The sequence below is a fragment of the Orbicella franksi genome, chromosome 1 (genome assembly GCF_964199315.1).
Source record: "Orbicella franksi chromosome 1, jaOrbFran1.1, whole genome shotgun sequence".
NCBI classification, from domain to species: domain Eukaryota; kingdom Metazoa; phylum Cnidaria; class Anthozoa; order Scleractinia; family Merulinidae; genus Orbicella; species Orbicella franksi.
The window spans coordinates 5,805,703-5,824,794 of NC_138145.1; the positions used below are offsets into that span (position 1 = coordinate 5,805,703).

A 19,092-nucleotide genomic window follows, 5' to 3' on the forward strand; every position below is an offset into this window, starting at 1 on the left:
ACGGGTGTTAATTCATTTGTGGACAAACAATGCGTGACTCTTGTTGACCCAAGTTTGTAAAATAATTGACGTCAATCTCGCCGATTTCGTTAAGAACGCGTGGGTTTGTAAACATTGATATTTAATTCAAGCTGGATAGAGTTCAAAATTATTTATTGCCGCAAACCGGTACTCAAATGAGCGAATGGTTGTATAAAATACTTAAAAATCTTATGTGGAAACATTAAAATACTCGATCACGCGAAATTCTGCCTCAGAGTCAAATGTTCTTTTCTATTCACAAGATTAAAACTTATACAGTGGTAATCTGCATTCCCAAAATTCCTAAATTGCTTTGCAATGGATGCAAATGTGTAAACAAAATACACTAGATGATTGTTTGAATGATCATCAGACCAAGAATACCCGCCCATCGACCCCGTAGGCTGCATATATATTATTACTGACCTGCGGTAGGAGTACCGGACGATGAAATATTTTGCGAACTTTCTACGACATTCCCGAATGCCTCGGCGACTCATCGTATCGACTCGTCGTATCGTTAACTATAGTTTGCTTGGGTTGGGCTTTAGTTCAATGACGTTGGACTTAACAGTAGTTAGCGCCTGTTCCCTCGTCTGCATGTATCTCTTATACCGTGCAATCTTCCCTTTGATTTGGAAATCCAGTGCGTTTTCCCGCGAGTGTATGTATTTTTCGTACTCTGCAATCTTCTCGCTGAGTTGAATAGCGGTGACGCATTGAAGGTCATTGTCCTGTTCCAGCCATCTTCTTTCTGAATTCATGCCATCAATTTTCTGTGTTTGGATCTTAGTCGTCATTTCTAGGTCGGGGTATGACGCCATTCTGAAAATAATTTGGTCAACTAACATGTAGCTTTTACCGTAGAAGTGTATGAAGGTTTAAACATTCTTCTCCTTCAACCTAGTCCTCTAGCTAATTAGTGCCACTACATTGTAACTACAAGGATTGCAACCTTAGCTTTCCCCTGTCATAAAGTCTGCCATTGTATATTGATAGCTTTAACATTAATTAAAACTGTAAGTTTTGATTAGTCTTTAAAGTAGTTCATGACAGCCATAATTTGGTGATCTGTGCATCCAGTGGGTAGAACTAGAGTTTATTTGTAGTTGATTTGGATCATCGAAGCATGGATTTCCTAACTATATTTAGAGTGGATAGAAAAGAGGTCACGCTATCGCACTGCTAACCGACAAAAGTTATCAATGTCCTAACTTTGTTTTATGGCACTGATGTAACCACAACCAACATGTAATACAATCTCGTTAATAACCTCGCTGATACTTTGATTCTCCGTAAAACGATGGAAAAAAACACAACATTCCAAGGCCTAACCTATTTTTGAGTTTCTCAAACACCATTATATTTGAGTTATTCAAAAAACCTCGTCACTTTGGAATTAAGCAACCATTTCCTATCCTTAAGTGTCACTGTCAGTAAGGACCAGGCAGGGTCCACGGATCGAGGTCGGCCGATTCCCTCCAAACTTTCAGCATTTTTCCTCTATCAGGTAAGATAACGACTGGTGGTATTTTTAATAAAATAAAATAAATTTCATAGAATTTAGACCACCCCCCTAGTTTTTGGTGCTATTTTGGCAACGTGAGACGGGAGATTTGGGTAAACTTCCACGAATGATTTTACGCTTTTCGCATTAGCCTTATTCATTTATACGAACTGGACATACTTCCTAGCCAATAAACAGCTCATGTCTCCAATATAAACGAATTTGGTTGAAAATAACTTGCTTTGGAGTGGTTCCAAATATCATCACTTAGAGGCTATCGTAAGTAAGAAGAATTTTGGCAATTTTCAAAGCTGGTCTTCTCTAAAGTGCGGCAGTTTATTTCCAGATCAAAACTACTTTTTATTAGTCTGGCTTAAATTCTTTACAAACACGCAAACTCTCATTTGGCAAGTTAAAATCCTGTCGCGTGAGCTTTCTCGCGACTTTAACCTAATTTCCTAATTTGCATAATTGTAGATTTTCTGGGAAAAATTTCCTCTTGATTTGCGACATGTTGGAGGCGTTTATTGGCTTTTTTACTATGACTAAGAGAAAAATATAACTTTTTCAGATAAGTGGCTATGCTTCAACCGCGTATTTTGTCATTTGGTGGGTCAAAATCCCCTCCCGTAAGCTTTCTTCAAATTTGACTAATTTGCATGTTGTCGATTTTTCCCCGGAAAACTTCGCGTATTTGTTGATATTATATTCAAGCGATGATGACCCTACACCTAATGAAACAAATTTTCTTTAAGTTCTTGTTTTTGAAACTATTGTTGTTTCGATCTTGTAGACGTTGACAGTCCACAACGAACATGATATTTCGCGAATCGAATTCTGTCATTTTAATAACCACGGACATGCAAATTAGTATGCCAGACAGACTCAAGATTGTGTTTTGTAAGTTAGTGAACAGTTTTGGAGACTACCAGAGTTATTTTTTCACCACATGTGATGGAAGGCAAACAAGTTGCCGAAATGACAGTCAATTCGGTGGAAGAGGAAACGTAATTCGAACATTAAGTAACATGGCTGTGCAAATTAGCGAGTCCAAACTTAATACACTGTTACGTAGTAGATTCCTGGCTGGGAAAGTGAAACAACGTTACTAAAGCTGATCAATCCGTGTTTATTGCTGCTGAAATCTTCCTCCTATTTCTTTAAGCACAGCTTTTTCGTCGATGAAGAAAACCCGGATTGGTTTTATCCATGATAGCATTTAAGCATGGCAACGGACAGCTGGCGTTTAGCAATACGTAAAAATCCTTGCAGTTTTCGTTTTACTGTGTTTACCAAAGCATTCATTCAGATTTCAGTCTTAAATTTCTTACAATTTACAAGTATTTATAAACCCTGTTGTGTAACGGTCCCTGCACCTATCTAAAAGGCCCCAGTAGAGAAGATGGGGGTAGAAGCAAAGAGATCCTCCCTAGTAAAACCATGTGACGTTATTTTTGAAAACATGCGCAATTCTCAGAAAATTTTTCAATGGCCTCAAAGAAAGTCTTTTTTCTTGACAGTGTTCCACTTGTGGTCAAGTGTAGCTGATTGCAGTCAAGGTTCTTGTTCTTTACAAGTTCGCAGATATTGCTAACACCCACGATGATTGGATGGCTTGCATTGGTCTACCCGTATCATCCATCACCAAACTTCTAAGGGTGTTGAGGGCCATTTCCGACTCTGCGGCCTCGATGTCTTCCTCAGGGATTTCCTCCGCATCAATACCCCTATGACGCAGCGTCGCTGTCTGACGTGAAAACAGGCTGCTGATTTGCTGCGCAGTCCTCCACTCTTCGGGCTTAAACGTGAGCGCTCCGTCTTCATTTCTGAGGGTCTTCATCTCCCTCGCTACCTGCACAGGATCGGCCTTGTTTCCAGTTCTTGCACCCCCTTCAAATTTCGTCATCAAGAAGGTCTTGATGTTATCAGTCATTCTGATGGGTCGTTTTGTTATCTTCAGAGCCCACCCCAATGGTCTAGGGTATCCTCTGACAGCGCTGCCACTATCCTGACCTTGCGATGAGGTTGATGGCTCATCCGGAGCAAACGTCACCCCTGTCGTAATTCCCGCCCATTTCCTCGCGGTCATCCATGGACTCGCAGTCAACCTCAAGACGGTGCTTACCCGTCTGCTTGCCTCTGCTTGGGTCTTGAACGTGAGGACGCATCCAGTCTCTTGGCAAGAGTAGATCTCGGACTGGTACCTGACGCTCACTTCCCTTGTGTGTAGCTTGACCAAATGGCTTTATCACCCTTAGCCCAGTCTCTCCTTGTGGTGTAACTCCAAGACCACTATATGGGATGAGGCGTCCAGGGCCGATGTCGTGCGCTTTCCACACACGGATGCCACACTCCTCATACTGGAAATTGTTCAACACACTAATACCTGGTATCTTGCCATCTTTGTTTCTCTCCCTGGTCGTGTCCACCTCGACGACCGCTGCTCTGCACCATTTAATACCACCATGGGATTCTAGTGCTGTTTTCATATCCTCAGCAGTGACGACGTCGTGCCTCTCGTTAACCCAGCGCTTTATGTGTGCCTTCATAGCAGCAGTCTTCCTATCGCAGATGTCCTTACCAGCCTGTGGCTCTGAGAAATCATATCGCACTGGCCTGACACCGGTTCTCACCCCCACTTCTCTAAGACTTAGCAACAGATGCCCATTGTGGTAACGTCCAGCGTTATCTGATCGGAGGTAGGCTGTTGTCACAACTGGATACTCCTGTTTGACTTTGTGCAGCAAGTCCTCTGTGATTGAAAGAACGGCAAAGCTATTTTGGAAGCAGTTGTTGAAAATGTGTACAAAACACTCGACTTCATGCTTGCTCTCCACTGTTGTTCTAGTGATTACCGCGCTGATATGCCAGCTTCTTCCCCTCTTGCCAAAAAAATCACTCATCTGTTCTCTGTATTACACAGGCAGAAACTTCATTGCCCAGTCCATTATGACAAGACACGAGTTCTCGGAGGAGGATATGTTGCTTGGCTTCGTCCTGGTTACTTGACCGTAGCAAGTGAGCCTTCCAAGCCTGTATGTTGCGCACACACTCTGTGTACTCAAACCTCAGCCTACCCCTCACCTCTTCTGTCATGTCCGCTTTGTCTTCCATCTCTGCCACCTCTCTCAGTACTCCTTCCAGACTCTCACAGCGCTCACATTCGTAGCAGTGTTGGTGATCACATTCGCTCCTAACCTCCCATACACTACTGTCACTTAGTGCGTGGACCGTGCGGTGATCACCGCAATGTTCACCTCGTCCGATACGTGTCTTGAAATCATTCTTCAAGTACCTTTTTCCATCCTTTAGTAATTTCTGAGTGGCAGTCACGCTGATGCCCTGATCTGCTAAGCCCTTCAACATCAAAAATACCTGGTCAAATGCCTCTGTACCCTCTGCAGTGGTGTTGTCAAGTCCCTGAAGGGATTTCTGCATAGAGGCCGAACACACCTCAATCATTCGGTAGGGAGAAAGCTGGCTCGCTGGCTCGAACTCTTGTTCTTTACAATAGTCTAAATATTGTCTGATGATGCTTGAAGGGATGACGGTCCTAATGACCGCTGGTATGATAATCTTCTCTCCCGAGTCAAGCTTGAGAGTTTTTGTCCCGAACGCCACGTCCTGGACAAATTCTGGTCTGGAGATATATTCAGTGAAATGATCCACCTTTTCGTGCTCAATTCTTGTACGGAAACTAGGAATTTCGGGGAGCGATTGGCCTTTTCCGGCTACTGTTGCATGCTGGCGAGCTTGATCAATGCGCCATTTGGAGAGCCCAGGGATCATCTCTTGAAGCTCAGCTCTTGAAAAGTCGTCTGCAAAGAGGGAGAGGATCTGTCGCTTTGTTTGCCAATGACCTGCTTGCCCATAGGCCTTGACTAAAATGTCGACAAGACCAGGGTTGGGATCAAAACGCTTGCGCTTTCCTTGGTTGTCTCTGTTTGGATCCAAATGTACCTCCGTTTGTAACGCCTTCCAAACCAGGCTTCTTGGCCGGGAGTGATGACAGACAATGAGGTCGCTATAGTCTCTTTAGCTTTGCGGATGTAATATCGCTGCTGGGTGTCAGAGACGTCGTCCCAGGTCGTGTTCAGGGTGGACATTACAGGGCTGTACCGGCCACCTGATATGCTGTGGACAGCTTCGTTTAATTTCTGCCGTTTGCTGTTTTGTTCCTCCATCTCGTCAACCCATATACTAATCTCTTCTTCTGGTACCGAGGCTTGGGACGAATGGGACTGCAAAGAGACTGTTTCTGACCCCTCACCAGTGCCTGAGACCTCTGCACACACTGTGGCTGGCATTGTGCTCTCCTCACAAACGGTATAAGGATAATTTATAAGGCTATGAGACAATGCAACAGAATCAAGCAATGCCTTTGTATATTTAAACGAGTCGACTAAAAGCTAAAAGCTCATTCAAATACAAAAACCAATGGCATGGGATTACGTCTGGCTTCCTTCCCTTGACATATTCCAATAAAAACTAAAATTTATGTACTGCCCATATGAACACGCACAAAGTAAAATACGCACCTTCGAAATAAAGTTTTCGTTTGTATTTACCAGTCAAGCCCACCCCGCAATTCTGAGGATTATGGCTGCGGTCTGGCTGCACTCAGTTTGCACTTACCCGAGCCGATGGGAACTGTGGCATGGTGAAATTGATAAATTTCTTCTGACAAGGTGGCGTTTACGAGGCGCGGTTTCTTTATAGTTTTCCGCGGTCCTCGATGACTTGGATACGAGCATGTGTTGCTCTTTCTGCCAGCCTAGTCTGTAGTTAATTTTTTTGTCTCGGGCATATTGTCATTGATATTTTCTCGTTTTCGGTTGCAACAAAGTATCCAGCTCTATTCAGGATCAGGTCAACCTCATTAACTTTTTCGTCTACGGTGCGCTGTTGCCCTGAGCTCACCCCCAGGCCTAATAGATGTGCGGTTATGTCTAACTTACATGCCAACAGGGGTACAATATGCGACCCCGTGCCCTCCAAACTACAGGCAGAATCAGGATAACTGAACGAGCAAGTCAAAGTAACATTCATATTGCAAACAGCAACATCAGCGGAATTGGATCAGTGTAAAGGATCGACTACAGCTGTCTGCAGATGATAAGATAAGGAATGGAAAATTATCCTTCCTGAAGTGTACTTCTACCAAAAATCAGAACCGCTCCATATTTCAAAGAGTTTCACAAAATGCTCCGGTGAAGTATACTAAGCAAAGCCACTGTACTAATCTGAAAAAGTAATGTGTTGCTCTTAGGGCCTGATTACATGGCGAATTTCAGCCTGGTTAGCCGGGCTGAAATTTCAGCCCGGCTTCTGAAACAAATTCTCATGAAATCAAATTGGCGATTACATGAAGAAGGATTCGGCCCGGGCTGAAAATCCTAGCCCGGTTTGAAAAACCGGGCTAGGATTTTCAGCCCGGGCAAACGGACTGAAAAGTCTGAAAAAATCCCATATAATCGAAACGGAATTTCAGCCCGGGCTGAAAAGCAGGAAGTAAGATGGGTGCCGCTACGAAGTAGAAGCGATCTCAGTGAAATAAAGGCGATAAAATAGAGAATCTCTCTAATTTCGAAGCTTAGATGGGATATAAGAACATCGAGACAAGGTTAAACAGCACGAGGCTGTCGGGGAAGCCATGAACTCGGCAAGCTTGAGGACATATTTTCTTTCTATAAAAGTACGTCTTTCTGGCTGTGAGACAGGTTTCGTTTCAGTTCCATCATCATTGTAGGGTGTTACTATCCCAAAAAGTTAAAAATTGATCGCGAACAAAAGGTCAAACTACGAGAGGAGCAATGCGCCTATTTTCACGATTCGTGTTCTCGGTGCCATTTTGATTCTCTGGAGACTTTTCGCACACAATTTCATATTTGGCGCCGAGGCTAATATTTCAGCCCGGGCTGAAATTCGTTATGTAATCGCAACAAAATTTCAACCCCCCTAGCCGGGCTGAAATTCTCCATGTAATCAAGCCCTTAAATACCTGGAATGTGTCACAAATTAGTCAAGCGTGAAATATTCCGGGAAAAATTACAATTATGCAAATTAGGAAATTAGGTTAAAGTCGTGGAAAGTTCACGCGACAGGATTTTAACTTGCCAAATGAGAGTTTGCGTATTTTTAAAGACTTTAAGACAGACTAATAAAAAATAGTTTTGATCTGGAAATAAACTGCCGCACTTTAGAGAAAACCAGCTTTAAAAATTGCCAAAATTCTTCTTACCCACGATAGCCTCTAAGTGATGATATTTGGAACCACTCCAAAGCAAGTTATTTTTAACCAAATTAGTTTATATTGGAGATGTGAGCTGTTTATAGGCTGGGAAGTATGCACAGTTCGTATAAATGAATAAGGCTGATGCAAAGTACGTAAAATCGTTCGTGGACGTTTACCTAAATTTCCCGTCTCGCGTGACCAAAATAGCACCAAAAACTAGGGGGGTGGTCTAAATTCTATGAAATTTATTTTATTTTACTAAAAATACCACCGGTCGTTATCTTATCTGATAGAGAAAAAATGCTAAGAGTTTGGAGGGAATCGGCCGACCTCGATCCGTGGACCCTGCCTGGTCCCTAGTGACAATGACACTTAATTTCACAGGGCTGAAATTTTAGGGTCGCAAAAAGCGTGTGCAGCAGATGGGCTGACCGATGTACGTGACAAATATTACAGCTTAATCAGGTGGTTTTGTTTGAATGAAAATTTCAAATGACTGAGTCTACATTATGTTTCATCGAAATTAGGGGCGGTTACTTACTCTCATTGGCTATTCGATAGTATTGAACCAAATTTATGGCAAGTTTCTCACTGAGGCAACAGCGCAAATTAGTTTTGCCCAATATTTCAAGTGGCAACATCTGCACTGAAAGACAGTTTTATAAACATTCCATCGTACTCCCTCGTGACCAAATTATGCTTGTTGAATAAACAACACACCAAGCCCACGCCAGTGCAAAATTTTCTTTAAATGTCGAGATATAAACGATGATTGCAAAGGTTGAGTGACACCATGATAGCGTTCAGCTGCAATTGTCCGAAGGATCTTTTGAAAAGACAGGTCAAATAAAGACAAAAAATGTTTGAACTTGCAGGTGGGAAGACCTGCTTTTCCTCCAAACCACAGTTTGCAGTATAAAGCAATAATGGAAAACACTCATTACCAGCGTTGAAGTAATCCAAACAAAAGCTTGTTTTTTAAATGTTTTATCTCTGGAAGGCAGTAGCAAGGAATGTCGGATGGATATTTAAGATACAGCCGTTCATAAAATTGTCATTCGCTGATTCCATTCTTGTCGTAAACGCGTTTTTGTTATTGAAATACCATTTTTTTTTACCGTCTTTGCAAGTAAGCGTATGTTACAATTACGTTATATTTTAGACATGCTGTGTTATATTTCTGTTTAATTTTTTTCACTACAGTCAAAAGTTGTTTTATGCTCAAGTATAAGCGCATTCTCCTCCACGGAGCTTTTCGAGTTCACATAGATACAAAATATATTTTCAAAGTTAAATTTATTACTCCTTAGCTTAAGACCAAGGATTACATACATTGTACCGCCTGGGTAGAGTTATGCTTATAAATCAAACTGTCGTTTCCCAATTATAAATAGTTATAGTTCAAGTATTAAATTATTCTTCCTTACTACCACGAATCTCTTTACCGCCCTTGATAAACAATTCTCTCCGTGAACGGCCTATGTTTGCTGAAGGTCGACGCGTCGGGATCGAAAATGAACAATGTTATGAAATTTGATTTTTCGTAAGCAATTTCCAAACAAAGTTTTAAATCCATTTCGAAACTTCTGGTTAAAGGTAAGATAAATGTATGGATTGAGTCCACTATAAGCAAATGCTATCACAAAAAGAGATAAAAATATAAAATCTGACTTATCTTCTACATAATCAAAATGGTAGAGGCTTTTTCCTGCAAAAAAGGGAAGGAAACACAGCACATATAAAACCACAACAGTTATCATCATCCGGGTAACTTTACTGGCTGTTTTCACGACTTCAGCTTGTCTTTGATTCTGATTGGTTCCTTCTCCTGGTACCTCACGTGACCAAAGTTTGCGACAAACAATGATGTAAAGAACTGCTGTTATGAAAAGAGGCAGGAAGACATTCAAAGGAACAGTCAAAATATAAAATGTTATCTGTTGTTGCAGGAAATGAATTGCACGACAAGAGTAGTCTTGTTTTGTTTTGTGCAAACTTCCTGTAATGAAGACTTCCACGAAACATGCAACGGACCAACTCCACAATATTATGACTATCTTTTTAAAATGTCGAGATAAAGGCGAGGACCGGAAAGGTCGACTAACGGTTGGGAGAATCCAGACTGAAAAGATGGCCGGAATAAACAAGTTCGCCAGAAATAACTTGCAAGTGATCAGACCTACAATGCCTCCGAACCAGCGCCCTCCCATAAGATGATATGAAATATGTAGAGATTCCATTAATGTTCTGTAGAGATCAGCGCACGCTTGATTCAAAATCAAATAATTGGTAGTGGTCTTCATGGAGTTGTCTGCTCGTATAATTTTAATGATAACTGAGTTGCCGAATAGTGACGCGGTCAATAAAACGACGTAGGCAGTAGATATCAGACCTGATATAAGCTGGATATCTGTCGTCCTCGCGGCGCTAGTCTCATTCCCTGTAAATAACAAGATTGAAAAATATCAGTGACATTCGCTGAAATATGACTGATTGACTTGGTTAATTATGGTGAATATGATGCTAAATATTACGGAAACCGGAATAAACGCAGCAGTAAGGGAAACAATTTATGCAAAATTTATTTCGACATCTACAGCTCGAGGCCTGAAACATGGACTACCGCGTCCCTTTTAAGGACCGACTTTTTAAAACATCGAACACGGCACTGCTGACGAAAGTTTACGTTAGAAACACATCTTACTAGTAGCGTAACATGGAAGAATAATCAAGTGAACACTAAATCGAGAGTAATTATAAGCACTAAATTATTACCTGTAGATCGAATATCACTTCTTCTGTTAAGAACAGGTTGCATGTCGAGACCACTGCAATTTGTACCAAACTTCAACTTCATCTCACTCCCAAGAAGCTCTTTATATTTTACCTATAATTAAAAATCAGGCCAGCTTTAAAACTTTGTTGTAATCGAAAACCTCACCTTTGAGCATCCAAGCTGAACATCATAACATGATCACAGCTGGAAAGCGCGCCCAAGCATAAGTCAATTTCTTGAAAGGTGTACCTGATAATGTAAGACTATTGCAAACCTTTGCTAGAAAACAGAATGATTCCGTTTTATAAATTACTTTTTGACTGATCGACAAAGCAGGAAGAATACAGACTGAGTAACAGTGAAGCAAAATGTGGTACTATTTATGCCGTGCGAAGAAAGTGCGCTTTTATCCTTTAGCTTCAATTTTATCCATGGCCTTATAAGATGTATATTTTTCGCTGTTTTTGTGTATCTCTATATTACAACTTACATTATGTTATCCTTGATCCTCTTGGTCCTACCAGAGCCACAATGCTGCACTTTCGCCTAACTCTGAAAAAACTGCGTGATGTATAATTTGTTTCATTCTTTTGCTGGTTTTTCGTATCTGTTATCTATCCATCCTCAACGCAAAAGCCTGCTTTTTAACCATTGAATAGTAGTTTGAGAGACCAAATTTCCGTTTTTTATCAATTTGTTGATCTATAACTGTGAGAGTTATTAGGTTTTGTTTGATTTACAGGGTTTTTTTTAATGAAAGTGGTTGGATGGTTCCTTTGTTTTGATGGACAAAGTGATTTGAACGTCACCAAAGAGGCGTTGTTTTGCTTTCTTTTAATCAAATATTAAGGTAAAAAAAGAAAATATTGAAAAGCAGGTGTTTAATGGGGATGGCCTTGTCACATTCATAGCTGAAGGCAATTGAATTGTGGAGATTTCGCACCCAATGGAGTTTGCACCCAACTTTTGGAGCTCGTACCGAGATGTCGAGTTCGTTGAGAGTTGTTATTTTTATTTTGGGATCTGGCAGACTGTAACTGTTTTGAACCTAAACCGAGATTACATCTAGATAGGCTAAGACAAGGTAGGGAGCGAACTCCGGCAGTCGACCTCTCAGAAATGTATGATGAGAAGAACTTGATTGAGTGCTCGATGAGAATCGATGTGATTGGATTTAATTAATAATATGGTTAATAATTTTATTAATTTACCACAAAAATTAAAATTTCATGCCAGTTGTGAATCAAAACAAAGAAAAAACAATATTAAATAAGACTAAGATTTTGATTTTCTAATGAATCCACGAGGGATTGGCAAGTTGCCTGAATTGCACTTTTTTGGACGAAGGTTTTTTTCCTTATTTTATCCAACCGTTTATAAGAGGGTTGTTGTTTATACCAAAAGCTAATAGACGTAGAAACTGAAATTGCATTGCAATTGTCACTCGGGTAACTCGGCTTCGGTTGGTCCTTGATTTCTGGTTCGCGGTCATTCGTTCTGGTTCCTCCGATTACTCTCTTACAGATGAGATAGTCCATTGCGTTTAAATGATGCACTATTTGATTATCATGCATCCGTTGATCAAGGAGTGCCCGGATGCAAAGGGACCCAAGCCGATCAGTAAACTTCTTTGATGAGTTTTTAACATACTTTTAAAATCATGGTTCGAAATGTAGTGGAGAAACGCTCAAGGATAAAAGAAAGTCTTCAGGCCCACGGAAACGTAGTACACGTTCGTCTGAGGTAATCTACAACAGCCCGAAAAGGCCAGGATCGTCAGCCGGCGGAGAGAGTGTTGAACGAGGAAAGTTAGAGCTCAAGGTTATCTGTCGTCCGGTTGGTTTTGTCTGATCAGCGTTTGTGTATTATCGATTGCTTCAAGTCTTAAAAGAGTGCTCCTCCTACAGAGCATTGCTGATGTATTTAGTAAAGTATCAGATATTACATTTTAAAATCATGTTCTACACAATCTCTTCTCCTGCCATTTCTTGTCGTCAGACACATTCAATTTGTTTGGTAATGGCTGAGGATTCTACGCCTTTTCCTTCCCCTTACTTGAAGAGAGACGATATTGCGGCTCAGGTAATGCCGTTAGAGTGAAATGAATTAACTACTTGTGACGGACGAGAAACCGAATGACGCTTGGACAATTGAAATCCTCCTTCCATGACAAAATAAATGTAACCCGGCGAAGAGTCTGTCGAAACTACGAATATTTTGTCTAATGAACCTCCATACACGAGACACAAGCGCAAGGCCACACTGTCAAATGGAAACCTACCGAAACTGACTGATAAGAATAAACTTAATAACTGATGGAAATAATTTTTTAAAAGCCCAGTTATGGATTAGCTATATTCAGAGATGGTTCCCACGGTAGGGGAAAAATTAACGCCCGGGCGGAGTGTGGGGGTATTCAGCGGGCATGCTTTTAAATAAAAAATATGTTGTGTAAGCGTCACGGAATATTTAAGTACCGTTCACACAGATCTTTAACGTTAATTACTTTATTTAGGTGTCATCAATTGTCATCAAATGACGCTTAAAGTGTGCATTCGCTCAATGTTGCACACCTGGTATCATTTTTACCTCTGTTTGCGAATTTATAATACTCAATTCTTTTTCCCCTCTTCTGTACATAAGTTACAATTACGCCATTGCGCGTGGATAGTCTAGCAAAAATCCATTACAATCGAGTGGTAGCATTCAGAGTTTTGCATTGATATAGAGCGGACAAACGTGGCCTTTTTCCGAGGCATACTGAAGTAAGTTGTTCTATCACTGTGGCAGCTGACTAAGGTTTAATTAATTTAACGGCAAAGAAAAAAAGAAGAGTATTTTCTTACTTTCACTTTTAGGTTTACTGACATGGAATCGATATAATGTTATGCCGTGTTCAAAACAACTGGTAAGAGGTTCAAGAATTTACAAATGGAATTGAAACTCGTTTCAAAACAAAAATCTTGTTTAAGACAAATAATCTGGGGCTAGTTTATAGTGCAATCTACTATAAAAATGGTCGCCAATGAGGGCAAAAAAAGAACGGCTGTGAGAGGACTTTGGAATAACTGACACCGAGGCAGTTCGCATGGAAATATTAGGCGCACCCGTCGCAGCCCACCCAGTCTTCTCCGTCATCATCTCGGCAAATCTTGCATAAATTCGCATTCCTCCTGCAAGTAAGATTCCTTACTATGGCGATCTGACAGAACAAAGCAGCTTGAATTCGAAGACATACATTCTTCGAGAAATTCTTTAAGATCACCCTCGAAAAAACCGATGACATAGCCATTTTCTTTTCTGTAATCATGCAAACGCAGACGGAGATATTCCTCGTCCACTTTGTCCGCCATATTTACATTTTACGCGGGAAAAGTATTCTCTATTTTCCAATTGCCCATAATTCACTCTGTTTGCCCCCTAAATTTTGCATAAACTATTGTTGTGAAATGCTATTGGGAATATGCAGACCTCCCAAGAGTATTTCACAACAATAGTTTATGCGAAATTTGGGGGGCAAACAGAGTGAATTATGAGCAATTGGAAAATAGAGAATGTCTTGTTACGTATGTGCATGTGAAGTGTCCTTTAATTTTACGGGATCACTTACACAACGTATTTTTAAATAAAAGTGTGTCCGCTGAATACCCCCACACTCCGCCCGGGCGTTAATTTTTCCCCCACGGTAGAAGGTGTCTTTTATGTTTTTTTTTTTTACGACTTATTGTCTTGAAAGCCAGTCATCTTCAGGCAATAACATTCAGATAATAATGGGATGTCGTCACTTGCATGAACTACGACGTCACACAACGAAATTTGTTTATAGCCTCAAGCTGTTATTACTGATCAAGCTATATATGTTGATCGTGTTTGTAGCAAACCACAAGGCACTTACCTCTATCAACAGCAAGATGTACCTTTGTAAGAGTGATCTTCTTTAAAAGGAACGCTAGAAACTTTTCTAGTCTCTACAAAGAACACCCAGCCTGGAACATGAAATCAAGCAACGAAAAGCCTTCGCCGATACTGCTATCAAAGAGAAACGCAAGAAGTTTACTTGTTCGAGATGCGGTTGATGCGGCGACGTTAGAGAAAGAGGCCAGACTGCTACAGTCAAAGGAATTCTGAAGAAAAATTATTTTGCAAGAAAAATGAAGTCATTCTGCAAGGGCAGTCCAGAATTTTCGAAAGACAAATGTCCGCGGTTTCTTTGCCTGAGAAAGAATCAAACCCTTCTCGAAACAAGGAAAAGTTGTCGTCTTTGAGACTTAGTCATTCTCTGATCACTCTTCCTGACATACATGCTGCACAAACAAAACTGGAGAGGCATTCAGAGAAAGACAGTGACACGGACGTGGGACGATGGCAAGTGTCCTACACGGAGAACAATGGAGAAGGGTTTTCCACAGGGACTTGTCCCATAGAAGACTGGATAGAGTTAAGAAAGCGCAGGTATTTGCGGTCTTGTTCAAGGAACAAAGAAATGTTAGATGTCGAGCAATTATCTGACCGGTTTGTATAGGTAATCAGACGGTTTCGAGTTCCATTTGGAATTAATTTGCACGAGTGAGTTTTTCAAAAAGCTGAAATTGCACGAGCCGCTTCGGCGAGTGCAATTTCAGGTTTTTGAAAAACTCACAAGTCCAAATTAATTCCAAACTGAACGAGAAAAACCGTATGATTACTAACTACTTAATAACCGAGAGTGAGGTCGTTACGGGAAAATCTCAAACTGAGGCCTTGCCGTATTGACCGAGCGATAGCGAGGTCAATACGGTAGGCCGAGGTTTGAGATTTTCCCGTAACGACCGAACGGTCGAGGTTATTAAGTTGTTTATTATATGGCTCATCAATAAAGAGAAAAATCATTCGAGCGGAAGTCGTCAATTTACATCCGGCGATGCGCGCGTTTACCGATTCATTCATCGTCTCAAACCTAGGGCAAAACTACACAGTCAGTGAATTTCACCACTGTATTACGTATTCCGTTAAAAACACTCATTTCTTTACGGAAAAGTCACTGTCACAGCCTCAAAAACGTATTTTAGTATCGTGGTACCACAAGTTGATGGGGAAGTTTTTCCGACTTTTGGGGCGAAACGTCAACGCATATAGAAAAGACAGCAAGTGCTTCAAAATTGTCCAAACCAACCGTCTTTCGGTGAAAGAAAATACTAATGCTTCAGAATGCACTGCTCAAAATAAGCTTAACTCGATCTTCGCATTCGCTTTCGACAACATATCTTCGCCTTCTTCATTCTGGGATTTATGGATGAACATTTCAAGCCTTGTGAACGTCTGCAGTTATCAGAAACACTGCTACCGACAGAAACCGCCCGATTGTTTACATCTGATGATCCTGGAAGCTGATTTACACTTGCTAGTGTCAAAGCGAGGGAGTCTATTTGACGAGAACTTTGACGGAGTTCAATACTTCGGTAATTGCTGTGACTAAGATGATAACTTATAAGTTTCTTTGTGGTGTTCTGCTCAGGATGCATGGCAGATCTGCCGATGGTGTTTTTTACTTAGCGATTTTAGCTTTACTTAAGACTAGGCAAACTTTGATTGTTTTTCACTAGTGCCCGCCAAGGTTACCGACTGGTAAGTCAGCTATATAAATTTTATTAAAGAAATATCTCTAAACTTTTAGCTACTGATATTCTCGTACTGATTTTAATCGGCTTTCATCGCTTCAATGCGCTTGAATTTTCAGAACCGGGCTCTTCCTAATTTGCATAATCCGTAATCGGCCCGTGGGCATTACGGGAGAATAATGCCCTACAATTCAGTGACAATTAACCAATCAGAGCGCGCGTTATATCGGCCACAAGCCAAAGCCATATAATAATTATTAATAATATTAACATGAAAAACTCGCATGGAGGAAGTGCTGGAAGATTTTTCTTGAAGCCATTTTTTCTCATTCGAGAAAACTTTTTTCAAAGTTTTAGCACAAAATTTTCGTCATTATTTTACGTGATATCATTTTCTCAGAAAAGTTCCTATTGTCTTTCAGTCAATCATTATCCAGAATTACGATATGTAATTTGTACTGGTGTTACACTTTTTGTACTGATGTTACACTTTTTGCACTTGTGTTACACTTGAACTGCACTACTCTTAGCCAATCAGAATCGAGTAATTTTTTCATGTATATTATTATCCCTGGAACAACGACTCCTCGCCGATTTATTGACAATTCTATTAGTAGAAGGGAGGAAGGAAGCAGAAAATGAAAATACTGCAAAGTTTGGGAGTCATTTTTAAATAGCGATTTGATGTCGTTTGCAGACATAGAAGACAGCATAGCGGACCTCCAGTGCTATTTCTTGTCGTAGTGCAAAGATCAAACAGTGATTGTCGTTGTATGCTGTTAGCTGACTCTTAACATCGTTTGGCGAATGTTCGTCCCGGGGTCGATGCGGAATAAGTGACGTCTGCACGCAAGCTTGTGATGTACAAATCGATATTCATCTTCAACTCCCAAAACAACTGTAAAAATGCTGGCCAAAAGGTTAGACCAAAGAATCTCAAAATTGCGATTTAAATCCCCACCGGCCTGCTCACGGGGGATGGGGAGAGTTGATGGGCGCATTTGGTTTCAACAGTTTAAGGAGTTTCATATTGAAGCATTAGCCATGTTAATCTCCACCGTACCCGGGGATCGTTTTTCCAGGCAGGCGTTGCTTTCAGGGGCGCAAGGGAATGTGTTGGTTATTGCAAGACCTAGCCAAGGTTGCCTTAGATTGCCCTATATTATACGGCATCAAGAACACCACGGGTAATGTTCGCTCGGGTAGCCAATCAGAGCGCAGGATTTGGCTCACCAGCTATAACCCTAACGTAACCCACAAGGTTGGAAACGACTTCCCTTGATCTTTTAAATCCCAATGAGCGCCAGGCTAAGAGGCATTTGTTTCCTGCAGTTCGATTTGTTACTGGAAGTTTGGAATTTAAAGATAGTTTCATAGTCCAGGGTATGCGCAAGCTGGTACCTTTTCCGCTTTCTTACTAAATCAAATGTAGTTACGTTCTAATTCGCTTCGCTCAAGCGAACGTAAATCATTTTACCCTTAAATTCCCGTAATACAAACAAATCACACGAGAAATATGGTAGGATGCGCAAGCGGATCCAAAACAGTTTATTATAAGATAGATAGTTACTAACACAGAGTGGACTGCAAAAAAAGAAATTACAAAGTTGTTGTTGTTTGTTTTTTTTTTACAATTTTTTACACACTACTGTATGGAGAAATTAATATACGCTCGATAATGCATTACAAACCTAAATACTTAGTTACTTGTAACCTGTTTTCAAGGCTTTCTTCAACATACATATCCTTGGCAGAATCAGATTTCCATCTACCATGTATTTTAAGAAGTCTTTCTAGAATCGAGTTACTACTATTACGTACCGCAGATGTAATACCACCGGATCTTAGACTATGAAGACCATAATCATTAGGGTTGAGGCCCAGCTGACTTAAGGTATCCCTTAAGATATCTCTACAAGTAGTATAAGAAATCTTTCCACTTCTCAGGGTATAGCTAGAACTACTACGGTGAAAAACAAGCGGTCTAAATAAAGGGAGAGAACTACATAAGTCAATACCAGATAAATCTAAATACCGTTGTAAAACACCAACAGGACAGTACTTAGACCTGGATGCACTAATAAAGACGAAATTCCCTTCCCTATAAACATCTGTCTTACTACGAGGTACAAAGATTCTTATGTAATCGCTGTGAAATTCAATATGCTTAGGAATAATATTGCATAATTCGTCATAACGAAAAAATCCTGCAAAAGCTAAAGAGCATAACGCAGCGATACGAAGATTCTTTAAATTAGCATCTTTCTTGTTATGAGTATCTAAAATACTCCTTGTGATGTCTGTGGTAATAGGCCTCTTTTTCATAACTGGCTGTGATTTCTGGCGTTTAGCAGATTCGATAATATTCCTGCAAAATTCACTATCTAAAGGATTACGATCCAAACTAGGGACAAAAGAATGTAGCCATTTAAGGGCAGCATGGGCTAAAATTACTGAGGAACTAGAGGTGCAAGACTGCTGAACTTCAAATAAATATAGAGAAACAACACTAACGGGAAAAGGTAACTGCATGTTGAAATGTCCACTTTTAGACCACTCCAAGAACTTTCTAATAGCGCGAACGTATGCTTTAGTAGTTGTATCCGCCCTGGACTTCAACATAACTTCTAAAACCTCATAAACGTTGATTGAAGAAAATTGTTGAAAGCCTTTCCAGGAATTACTTGATAAGATTACCTGGAAAGACAAGAGCAAAACATATATAATAAAAGAACAAAAAAGAGCGGTATAAAAATCGATCATTGTTGGGGCCAGTGCCACATAAGACGATAGACTATTGAATGGACCAGTGCCCCGTAAATCAAAAACCATTGGTTGGGCCAGCGCCACATAAATCAACTATACGCTGTTTAAGACAGCGCCACATGAAATGACAGACTATTAATTAGGCCAGTGCCACATAGATAAACAACATATTGCTTTGGCCAGCGCCACC

At 40.6% G+C, this 19,092-nt stretch overlaps 3 protein-coding genes across 3 annotated transcripts; all 3 read right to left on the reverse strand.

Moving 5' to 3' along the window:
- Nucleotides 1–3,089: 3,089 nt before the first annotated feature.
- Nucleotides 3,090–4,477, reverse strand: LOC145471924 (uncharacterized). Its single transcript, XM_081454907.1, has one exon. It carries the CDS (start codon nucleotides 3,615–3,617, stop codon nucleotides 3,099–3,101), a length of 519 nt encoding a protein of 172 aa, XP_081311033.1. The 5' UTR covers nucleotides 3,618–4,477; the 3' UTR covers nucleotides 3,090–3,098.
- On the reverse strand, nucleotides 4,424–8,929 carry LOC145486257 (uncharacterized). Its single transcript, XM_081465222.1, has 2 exons — nucleotides 6,976–8,929; nucleotides 4,424–6,924 (listed from the first exon to the last, which is right to left on the reverse strand). The coding sequence occupies exon 2, from the start codon at nucleotides 5,315–5,317 to the stop codon at nucleotides 4,424–4,426; it is 894 nt and encodes a 297-aa protein (XP_081321348.1). The 5' UTR covers nucleotides 5,318–6,924; nucleotides 6,976–8,929.
- A 111-nt stretch (nucleotides 8,930–9,040) lies between these two features.
- On the reverse strand, nucleotides 9,041–11,103 carry LOC145468876 (substance-K receptor-like). The gene is made up of 3 exons (XM_081452617.1): nucleotides 11,030–11,103; nucleotides 10,539–10,650; nucleotides 9,041–10,203 (listed from the first exon to the last, which is right to left on the reverse strand). The coding sequence occupies exons 2-3, from the start codon at nucleotides 10,618–10,620 to the stop codon at nucleotides 9,242–9,244; spliced, it is 1,044 nt and encodes a 347-aa protein (XP_081308743.1). The 5' UTR covers nucleotides 10,621–10,650; nucleotides 11,030–11,103; the 3' UTR covers nucleotides 9,041–9,241.
- Between the last annotated feature and the right edge of the window lie 7,989 nt (nucleotides 11,104–19,092).

Bases quoted from the DNA above. Each gene is read 5' to 3' on its own strand.
- LOC145471924 (XM_081454907.1), bottom strand. From the start codon at position 3,617: ATGACCGCGAGGAAATGGGCGGGAATTACGACAGGGGTGACGTTTGCT.
- LOC145486257 (XM_081465222.1), bottom strand. From the start codon at position 5,317: ATGATCCCTGGGCTCTCCAAATGGCGCATTGATCAAGCTCGCCAGCAT.
- LOC145468876 (XM_081452617.1), bottom strand. From the start codon at position 10,620: ATGAAGTTGAAGTTTGGTACAAATTGCAGTGGTCTCGACATGCAACCT. The intron at 10,204-10,538 runs GTAATAATTTAG...TGTTATTTACAG, and splicing joins AAGTGATATTCGATCTACAG to GGAATGAGACTAGCGCCGCG.